The 11837-nt window shown below is 31.4% G+C and overlaps 1 protein-coding gene and 1 pseudogene across 1 annotated transcript; one reads left to right on the forward strand and one right to left on the reverse strand.

The window, feature by feature from the left end:
* Window positions 1-250: 250 nt before the first annotated feature.
* Window positions 251-873, forward strand: LOC133690731 (metalloendoproteinase 4-MMP-like; annotated as a pseudogene).
* An 8133-nt stretch (window positions 874-9006) lies between these two features.
* On the reverse strand, window positions 9007-10358 carry LOC133692970 (uncharacterized). Its single transcript, XM_062114156.1, has 2 exons — window positions 10017-10358; window positions 9007-9576 (listed from the first exon to the last, which is right to left on the reverse strand). Exons 1-2 carry the CDS (start codon window positions 10112-10114, stop codon window positions 9279-9281), a joined length of 396 nt encoding a protein of 131 aa, XP_061970140.1. The 5' UTR covers window positions 10115-10358; the 3' UTR covers window positions 9007-9278.
* Window positions 10359-11837: the final 1479 nt, after the last annotated feature.

Raw genomic sequence — 11837 nt, forward strand, 5'->3', positions numbered from 1 at the left:
CATTAATCTCCTCATATGCATGTCTAAACTTAATGAAGAGAGGGTGAATGACACGTCGTTCGTCAGCTTACACCTATGTTTTTGACAGTTTCGATTAATCAAGTTAGAAAATTTAAAGGTGTAAATGTGGAGATACAGACCTCCAAATTGAGCAAGGCTAAATCCAAATGAAAAGTGTGCACCCACTCTACCAACTTTAGATGATCTTAGGTAATGATGACATTAAAATTGCTTCGATAAGGTCTCGAAAATGAGCAACTCAGTCAGCCTCGACAGTGTAACTATCATGCAAAATTTCATAAATTTCACGCATCTAGACATTAGGTGTATTTTCCTGGAAAACCTCGGTGGACGCGTAGCATATATACCGATGGCTTTGACATACTTATTCTCTAAAGAGAATTTGATCAAGTCATTGCGTTTTCGGATGTCAAAGAAGTGTTTAAATGTGCTTTAGCAAAATGGGGATCGGTAATACCAGTGAGTTTTGTGCAGACAGATGATTATGTTTTCGCTGATATTAAAACAGGGTTCTATAGTGAAGATCATGGTGACGGAGAACCATTTGATGGGGTTTCAGGAGTTTCGGCTCATTCATTTTCACCTGAAAGCGGGAAATTTCATCTTGATGTAGACGAAACATGGGCCATTGATTTTGGTGAGGAGAAGTCAAAGGTAGCTGTTGATTTGGAATCAGTGGTTGTCCATGAAATTGGTCATTTGTTAGGATTGGCCCACGCTTCTGTTGAAGAGGCTGTCATGCACCCTAGTTTGAAACCTGGAAAAAAGAAGTTGGATTTGACTATTGATGATATACAAGGAGTGCAAGCTCTTTCCGGATCAAACCCTAATTTCACACTTGGGTATTTATGAGTATGATATTTCTACAAACCATGCTGTTGATTTAATTAGAATCAAATTATCTAAGTGGTGGGTCACATTGATTATGGCATGATGCCGAGTTTCGGCGATTTTTATTTATTTTAATTTTTTGTAATGGTCAATATTATAGTGGCAGGAGCTTAATTATAAATAGACCATTCACACTTAAATTAGCTTTCCACTATTCTTAGGGACCATAGACAGGGCCTTGATTACACCACAAAAATCTGATCCAATATCATGTCAGATGATGTCACATGATTTTATCTACTAAACTAACTTGCCACAGCGCCCCTCGTCGTCGTCTTCTTCTTCTTCTTCTTCTTCTTCTTCTTCTTCTTTTTTTTTAATTTGGTGTTAACCTTGTTGTACGAGGGACATATGCACATTCATGGATAATTGCAATTTGTAATTTTATCCGATGATCAAATTAACAATATATATATGGTGGATTTGTTTGAATTAATCCCATAAAAAATGCACTTGAACGCCTAAAAAACCAACTTTAGGTCAATTTTCCTTTTTCAAATCCTTTCGGTTTATGAAGAAATAAAACATCTTATCTTGTAAGATTTCAGTTGGTTTATTCTTAACCAGATTAGACATCATATTTGTCTCTGGTCTTGGGATCCCCCAACAAAGTCGTTGTTTCTATCCGAAATTCTAGCTCCAATGTGACTAATTAACTAGGGTGATCGAATATAGATGTCATATATGCATGCCTAGCCAATTTCTTAAACTACAAAAATTGGGTTGATCAAATGCAAAAGGGGTGGATGCTAGCAAATTCACTTGGTTGATGAAGTTATTAAATCTATCCAAGTTGTTGGCTTTAAATTGAAGACCATGATCTTGTCTACACAATATAATTAATGAATGATTTTCTATTTTTTTTTTCCATTAACATGAATGTCCGGGTCAGCTTACACGTACATCGACTAACCCCATGATTTCTGAAATTAACGATCATATAAACGTCCAGTGGCCTTGAGGTTTGTGAGACTCAAACTAGTGACATCTAAAGAGCAAATCTAAAATTTGACTAGTTAAACTACATATTATTTTCTACTTTTTATGCATAGGATGGTTATGAATCTCATCCACCTAAAAAAAAAAACTCAATGGGTAAATTTACAAAACATAACTAGCTAGTTCGTTCTTAAGAAAGAAAAAAAAAAGAACATGAAATAAAATCCTCATTTTTCAGTTTTGAAATCGGACAATTTTTTTTTTTACCTTCTAATATTAAAATAAGGAAAAGCAACATAACTATCAAATCTCAGCAACATTTTCAAATTAGATTTTAACAGACCTATCTTCTATATTTTTAATCCCTCAAAATTTTAAATCAATGTTTTTTATTTTTTATTTTTTCACAGCTTTTAAAAAGTATTTTTTATCTAAAATGAAAAAAATATTTTTCTAGAAATTAAATAATTTTTTTAAACTGTAAAATATTTTCTATTAACTAACTGTTTAAATGATAAATAAATACAAAAAAATTTAGAAAATAATATTGATTAAACAACTTTCTTAAAAACAAACTGACGTGGGTGGGTTCAAACTTTCTGTTTTGGCAAACGGTCTCCTATCTTACATCATGTGAAACACATGGATGAAGCTACTCATGATGAAAAACTCCTTGCGTAGAGGACTTGAACTCTTTATAATCTCCAATACATGTTTTACATGTTCATTCAATCTGGAAATTAAGAAAATTTCCATCCTCTCTACATGTTTTACATGTGTTTCTTCTTTTTCTCGTAGAAATCGTTTTCCAGAAAAAATCAAATTTAAAGATTTTTTTCCTAGAAAGGAAGTTCTTTTTAAGTACACTATATTTTCTTTACTGAATTTTTTCTCTAGTTATTTACATATTAGTAATCTAATTTAACTCTTCGCTATAAATATCATAAATATTTTATTTGAATACCCATTCATTAACATGTAAACACAATTAAACTCAAATGCACCTTACTCCATTATATATTATTATTAATACTAAATACATGATCTACTACACAGCACGATGCTACGAGATACTTGAAAATTTATTTAATATAAAATATAATTAGCTTTATACAACATAATTATTTGCTATTATCTTTATTTATATTTTTTAAAAAAATAAGACCCAACTTCTCGAGAACACTTCTCAAGAATAAAATGTTTTAAAGATTCGACCATTCTCGAGTTAATTTTTTAAATAATAAAAATCACACAAAAGGAAATCAAAAACCAAAATAGTCATAACTTTAGAGCACAAATCTCATCAATGAACACATCCATAATGAAAAATGATAACATATTAGAAATTATTCTAATTAAATAAATCGATATGTTAGGGTTCAAAATTGACTTTTAGAGGATGTTAGAGTTAATTAGAGCTGCTAGAAACTAGAATGGCTCGTGGTGATGTATGACTAAAACACATGGATGAATTGCAAGAATATGGCATGTGGTTACATATGCTAACAAAGACAGTAGGTGAATCGCAAGGGTGTTGTTTCTGCTTCTTCCTTTCTACATTAATGGTGAAGCTTACCGCCACCTGAAAAAAGAGATCTACATAAGAGAAGTTTTGATTTTTTCTTTTGTCCTATTTTTAGTTGATAGGTTTGAAAACTTTTAGAGATTTTAGGTGGCTATTTACTTGAAAAATAAGGAGGGGTTAGGTTTTTCAAGTTAGGGAAAATGAAAGATTTGGTTGTGGGTTTGGTCCATTTAAAAAGTTATAAGTGGTGGTTTAGATGGACTGCAAAGAGGATGAAGAGAGACGCGAGCTTTATTGTGGTGGTGTGGTGAAGAGATATTGACAGCATAAAGAAAAAAAGGTGGTATGTGCTTATCAGAGAGGAGAACGACGATGTGGTTGAGGAATAAAAAAAATGGCCTGGGCTTTCATTTATGAGGGGAGGAAAAAGAAGATGAATAGATAGATTGCTAGGGTTTTCTCTTTGGATTTTTTTTCTTTTTTTTTTCTCTTGTTGCTTTCTCTCCTTTTTTTTTTTTTTTGGTATATCTCAATTTATATATGGAGTTTCGCTCTAATCACTTCCCTCGTGTTCTTCCTCTTTTTTTTCTCTTTTTTTCTTTTTGAGATTTTTCTTTGACTGTCTTGTTTATTTATAAGCCCTTCTTTTTTTATCTTTTTATCTATTCTAATCCCTCTTTTCCCCCTCTTTTCTCTCTTATCTATTTGTTTATTTTCTTTTCAATTTCTAATTTATTTTGAAAATGGACTTAAACTCCTGTATTTATCCTAATCCTTTTTTTCCTTAATAACCATTTCACTCTCTATTTTTATTTTATTTTTTCAATTTTCTTAGAAAATATGTTTCAAAACGGGTTACGACACCAACCAAAAACTAGTTTTCTCGCCACCATCATTAAAACACAACACTGTTATAGCCTTGACCCACTCCACCAAATATGCCTAAAAAATAAACAGAAATAGCAACTCTTTTTATTAGCTTATCTCTTCAATTAAAAGAGAATTCACCGCAGAAAAAAAGGGTAAATGCCTTGATTTATTGTGGATTGAAACAGTAAATCTATTATTTTTCCCTTAAAAAAACTAATTTATCTATTATGGGTAATTGAGACTTTTCATATGGTTTATTGGTCATTTTAGATTTGCTTGGAGCATGTGGATATTTTCAAAAAAAATTACACAATATGATAACTTATTTACTCTTAAAAGCCACAAACAAAAAATTATTGATCTTGGGTCTAGAGTTTTTTTTATATTTTTTAAGAACAATGTAATGACTTAAATACCCTTAAAAGAGGAATTTTATTTGGCTTATATTGAGAGGTATTTTTGTATTTTTCACACAAGTTTTTTGTGTTATTATCATGTTGTATGGGTGATTTTTTAATTTAATAAAAATAAATATTATTAAGGAAAAAAGTTTTCAATACCCAAGTCAGTATGTGGGCGGCCCCGAGCCCTTTAGAGGGCGCGTTCAGGGCTATTTGGTGACCAGACGCCACCTTTCATGGTGGCTTTTTAATCGTCTCATTATCCCATCCGTGATGAGATGACGTGTATGGCCAAATTCTGTCTGGTTTGGCATCAATGACCTCTTCTTTTTTTGTTTCTTTTATCTTTTCTCTTTAATTTTTATGTTTGTCCTTTTAAAATTTCAAAACAACCCTTCAAATTTAGTCCAAATTTTTTTATTTGAAATAATTTGAAAATTTAGAATTCTTTTTCAATTTCATTCTCTTTCAATTTTTTTATCTTTCAAGTTTGGTCCCTATTCTTTTGAATGTTATTTATTTTATTTGAGATAATTTTTTAAATTGATTTATTTTACAATTTCATCCTCAAGTTTTTTTCTATCAAATTTGATCCATATTAGTTGATTGCTTTTAATTTGGCAATTTTTTAAAACTGATTTTTTTTCAATTTCATTGTTCAACATTAAATTGTTTGTTTTCCTTGTTTAAGCTCATGTTTCTTTCGGTTTTCGACTTCAGCATTTTTTCAATTAAGATTAGCCTCCGTTATTTTTATTTATTTTCTTTCTATAGATTTTTTCATTAATTTAAAAAATAACTTGGGTTATCTGGGTTCTTTTAGTACTGTTCTATATTGAATTTACCTTGGTAAATTTTTAAAATTAATATTTTTTTTATTTGATGCTTCAACATTAGATTGGTTGAGAATTAATTTTCCTTTTCAATTCCTTTCTTCAAGTTGGAGTTTTTTTTTATATTAGACTTCATGATTTTCTTCAAATTGTTTTTGTTTATCTTTATTTCATCATTTATATCGCAAGTTTGGTGTATTAGCCTCGGTTAACTTTTTTTTTTAATATAATATTTGTTGCATTTCGATCTTCGGCATTAACTGTTGTTATTTGTTCTTTTATTAGTTGGTTCGATTTGTAACTATTTTTTTCTCAGTCGAATCTCTATCTCAAGTCGTGTTTTTTATTTTTAAAAAATAGCTCGCATCACCTAGACATCTTCTTTTTAACCTATAAAAAAAATATTCTGGCCTGCAGCATACCATGGCCGCTAACTAGATCAGGTTGGGAGATGTGATCAGCTGCCATAGGGGTATATTGGTGTTTCAACATTCCATTATAACCTTGTTTGTTGAGAATATAAAGTTTCATACATAAAAAAGTAAGTGCGTGCGTAAAGTATTCTCATTTTGTTAAATCACATAGTGTTTTTAGTCATTTTCTCATTTTTATTATGATTGAGTAAAAAAGTGTTTGTATTTTAGCATTAAAACCATTTCCTCAGCGTTGAGATTTGTTAATTCCTGTCGTATCTTCCTCAAATTACGTTTGTACTGTTCTATTGGGTTTCCAAGCTCATTTTCGATATTAAAAACTCCCACAATACGTATATTACTATAACATGCTACAAGTGAGACGTGTTGCTGAAAATAAGTCATGGCATTTGGCATGCAACAAAAGAGATTCTCACTGTGTATGTAAGAATAAGAGAGACTACGAAATGTGATGCCTAAGATATTCAAATTTCTAAGAAAGGAATCATATTCCTTCATAAGTAGCTTTTATATATGTGGTATTGGAGAACATTGGATTCTTGAAATTAAATTTGATAGTTTTTTTTTATTTTTTTTTTACCATTTCTTAATTTGTGTATGCATGTCGTCCCCGTGATACTGTTCTGATTTTTTCGAATGTAGTGAAAGGAACAACCAAGTTTTATGAGTTTTTTTTTTATTTGCAAACTAAACAATGGAATTTTAATATAATTAATTCTCTCTCAAAAAAAAGAAAATAGCCGATTTAAAATTAAATTGATCCTAATTATACCAAACACCAGGAGTTTAAATTGGTGAATTTAACTCACTTTTTTCTTAGCCATGGGTACACGATTAATTATAGACTTCCATTACAAGAAAAGAATAGAGGCAGTTAGCCAGTTCTTATCTGCTAACTATATATTTAAAAACAAAAATTTCACATTTAAATCTGATATCTACCATGTCATAATAAAAGTTTGGCTAAGTTTAGCACGCAATGCACAAGTTCAATATTCTTCTACTTATAAAAGTTCTCTAACTAGAGATGATTAAAAATTCTGAAAACGGGAATATATATAGGCGAAGGAGGACTAAAACAAAAGAAGAAAACTTTAAGCTGGTTATTCAAAGATCAATAATTAAAGCATGAATAATGAAAACCACCTAGCTAGGGCTGAAATTATTGATCTTTCAATATTTTATATTTTGATTATACTTCCTAAGGCCACACACTTACTTTATTGGGAGTTTGGAGGTATAGATAATGAAAGCAAGGTTTCAAGGAAAACGCAACCAACCTTGTCCTAGGAAAATGTATTAATCTTGCTTTGAGATATCCATTTTCCCATACCAAGATAGAACAAGTGTTATACTTTATGTATATCTACTATAGATAAACATTTAGGACAGTGAGAATAGGAAATAAGCTCAGATATTAATTAGGATGCTTGAGGTAACAAAATAAACAAAACTACGTACGTGTTCCCATTGAAAAGATCTGTGCTAGCTTGAGAACATGTATCTCATGTTCTTAGTTGCTAGTTTTGTCAAAAGCAAAAACGATGAAGGTATGGAAGTCAAAACCAAGCAACCATGTGACGCTTGATGATATATGGTTTGGAGTCGAAGAAAAGTGTGGACAGCTACACTGGGTCATCATGAGTTATTTATAGCTGGTACTTTCCTTCAGCTTCCAACGAGGTCACATGAAGATCAGACAAGCCATGAGGAATAGAAAGAAGAGGAGGTCATGAAAGAAGAAGGAATTGGGGGAAGGAGGGCTGAGTGGTGAGTGTAGCTGACGCAGATAACAGTCTGCATGAATTTCCTTGCACAATCAACCTATAAGGGATCGGGTCTAACAAAAAGAAAATAATAGTAAGGGGGGGGGGGGAGAAAGGGAAAGGGAAAGAGATTTGGTAGATAAAGGTCATCGATTCATTGTCAATTCAGGATCCCCAGTTAGAAGGGGGCTTTTTTGGTTTGTCAGAAATAGCCAAAACAGATACTGTAGAGAAAACCTATCAGTTTGTGTACTTTTTGGAGATATCACACAACAACGGGTCAACACAGTACAGTCTTGCAAAGAAATATCTACAGCTTCATTAGGACTTGAATGAATGAAAGGCCTAGAACCTGGCCACAACTAGTAGCTAGCTACTTGAGCTCTTCTTTCCCTTTCTCCTGTGCTCAGGGCATCGGAGAGCCAAAAAAAAAAAGTAATTTAGCTTTTTATTTATTTATTTTGCAGCGTCAATAGTATAGCTATATGAAAAGTTAAATTGTTTTTTTCAAAAATCATTCCTCCATGTGTATCAAAATATTAAATCAAATTGTTTGAGTAATTCTTATATGTTTATTATTAAAATCTTAAATTATTTAAAGATTTCTTGTTTCATCTCAACAACTTTTTTTAATGGTTTTTCTTTAAAAAGCTAAATATATTAAAATACAAATAGATACGTTAAAATGATTTTTTTCAATTAGAGTGTTCCATGAACTATTCAAAAAACTATACCAACAATTTGACTCATCTGAATGAGTTTTGCTATTAGAGATGATCTAATTATAAATCATTTTTTCCTTAGAAAGCATTAAACATTCATTTATTTCTAAAAAACCATACACTGCAATTTTTTTTCCACTCGGAGAGTTATGTTTCTTTTTCGGCTTAAAGTTTATTTCGGCCAAAAATAATAGAGGGCCTAGCTATTAAAGGCCTTCAATGAATCTGTAAAAGCTTGCAGGGTGTAGGTACTATGAATTCTTTGGCCTCAAGGAATACATCCAAGTGCATTCAATCCCTGCTTAAGCGACTCGACAAAGCAAATGAGGAGGTGCAACACCTCCCAAGAACACTGCAGCTACTATAACAGAGACAAACTCCACACGAAAAGACTATCAATATCGCCAAACACTTCCAACTAGCCACCTAGGTCACTTATAGAACACACCCATGTGTAAAAAAATATATATATATTCACTTGACAGTCACACACAACTGATGTATTGTACCTTCATACTTATCCAACAGTTTTTCTTACTTATTTAATTATGTGTTTAATATATATATATATTAAGAAACCTAGTTGATTACATGGAGCAATCTCTTTCTAGGCAAGGATCCGTGTCGCAAATTAAACAAATACAGATCACGAGCACCAAAGGAATTGTACAGATTAAAGAAGAAGAAGAAGAGCTTAAGAATTTGTGCCACCGATCATTCCAGAAAGTTTTACATTATTTTATCAACAACTTACTGAAAACATGGCACAAATTTAAAAAGAACACTTAAAAGATAACCAACTTACAATTGATTAGCTTTCTTCCAATCTATCAACACAAAACTAAAGTGAAACTGTACTTTCGACACTCTTTTCTTCTAACACATGACATCCTTGAGAAGCTTATACCTGCGTGTAGAAGGCCTTGGAGAAGGAATCCCACTTGGGTTCTTTCCCTTTTGATCACTACTGGTTGTGCTATTCTCTTCACGATCATGTTGTTTGATTTTGTGATCACCTGTATACTCTGATCGTTTTGTGACTACTATTCCACCATCATGTCCAGCTCCTGATTTCTTTGAAGAGTTTCCATGTTTTGCATTTCTCTCTTCACTTTGACACCAATCACACAGTTCAATTGGCTCCGAAAATTCGCTGTAGTAGTTGCTACAATACCTATATTTAAAGCAACAAAAAAACACTCAAAATCAAGATTTTAGCGTATGATAACATGACGGGATGGTATATACATGATTGTAACGATGAGGTGGCATTGGTGGTTGGTGGGTATGGCCATGGCATGGAAATCCATTTTTCCTTTCCGGCCCAATACACAAGAAGACTGTAACCCAAATCGAATATATAGGATTGAGAGGGTGAACTTAATGTCAGTATACAGAAAAGGAATACCACCCCAGTCATAAAACCACAACTTGCCTGAGAAAATCAATCCTTGGATGAGAAAGAGATGGATTGATCAGTTATGGGAACCTATGCAAGTCGACGATGCAAAGAATGTGATATGTTTGGACATGTATGATCGTGTGTGTGATGCCATGATGGTGATGAATTAGGAGGCGTAGCTAAAAAAGGCAAGAAAAGAAAGAAAGCATTACGAGTGTTGAAAGCGGTTGCAGCATTTGTTGCAACGGAAGAGTTTGTCAGGAAAACCAACATCGCCGCACATGCAACAAACAGTTTGAAGATCCACCATTTGATCAAGCTTTGATATGACTGGAAATATAAAAGAGAACCCAAGAAAGGAAAACAAAGAGAGAGACAACTACAATAAACACAAAGAGAGGCAGGAGCTGTGGTTTTTGAGTCGGTGTGTGAATCCCACAGAAAGAAACTAAATGATAAATTACAGAAGAAGAAGGCGAGAAAGGAAATATCTATACAGGTAGACCACAGGTTGCTTGCAGTCGTTTTCAGTTAGGAGTGAGAGGGAGAGAGGGGAGAGAGAGAGAGTTGTGAACCTTAAAATTTAAGATGGGAAAATGACAATTGTGTCCCGTTCTGAGTTTGCCAGCTTTTAATTTCACCCATTCTTTTTTTCTTTCCCTTTCTTTTGTCTTCTTCTGTTGAGGCTTCACCTTTTAATAATTGCCGGTTATAATTTCTACCACGCGCTTTCTCGCGTGGTGTTCCATTAACCAACAAACTAGTGTAGAATCTTTTCTAGTCCTGGTTTTAGCTAATAAAAACCACAAATTAGGCTAGTAATTATGGATTTGCTCTGGTGTAAAATCTTTTCCGGTTCTACATTTTAATGAGTCCTTCCTGGGTACACTGCGGGCCAAGAAAAAAAAAACAACGTAAAAAAACGATGTGTTTGCTGCTGCTAATGTATTTTAGAGAAGGAAATAAAAAATACATGATTTTAGTTATAAATCCGACTAACTTTAATAAAATAATTTTATTTAATTATATAATTTAACCAAAAAAATTGAATTTAAAAAACTAATCGCAGTGACCTGCATAAAAAATTGTGAAAAAAAAAACAATCACCGAAACTTAATTCAATCTATTTGCATTTTTTTCTACTCAATTTAAATGATAAAAAAAATCATCTTAAAATAAAAATATATATAAAGATATCTTATACACCCGGAGTGTGTTTATTTGAAATTCTTAATGGTAATTGACTTTAAAAAAAGTATTACAAATTTATTAAATAATTTGACTTTTTTTTTTTAAAAAAAAAGAAAAACTCAAATGAAAAAAACTAAGAGTGCAAATGAAATATAATATAACCTCTCTATTAAATTAACTTTTAAACAACTCATAGACTTTGAAACGGATTTATCTGATATCAAAGACTTTTTTATTTATTTTATGTTCAATAAACAATTATGCAATATACATCTTAAATGAAAGCTTATAATATGATATGATATGTTATGTTATCAAAACAAAAATAATTACCAAAACATATTATACAAAATTTTCATTCAAAGTTTTTTTTTAAAAAAAAAAACTTATTTTTAACTTCTCACTATTGTCACATTTCCCGTTTAGTTAGCACCATGAGACAAAAAATTTCTATTTAGAAAACCTATAAGAATAAAGACAACTGGTCTAAATTAATTGTCATAATTTCCTCCATTTTTACACAAACCAAACAAATTTCCATATATAATTTTAAAACATAAAAAATATTTATATTCACAAAAATTAATAATTTTATATACAAATTCATTGTACAACAAAGCTGAATTGTTTGTATAATTTATGTTCTGATTTTTTTAATAAAATCTATGATCTCTTATACGCACAAAAATTAATAATTTTAAAATCTTTGTCAAAATACACACCAATACCAAGCTTCATTAAATCCTATTTTTTTTTGTTTTTTATTTCTTTCATAGTTAGTTATGTTCTACATAAATTTATTTCTATGACACCTCTTATTATTATATTCTTTTAAATTGAAT

Source organism: Populus nigra, chromosome 4 (assembly GCF_951802175.1).
Source record: "Populus nigra chromosome 4, ddPopNigr1.1, whole genome shotgun sequence".
Classification (NCBI taxonomy): domain Eukaryota; kingdom Viridiplantae; phylum Streptophyta; class Magnoliopsida; order Malpighiales; family Salicaceae; genus Populus; species Populus nigra.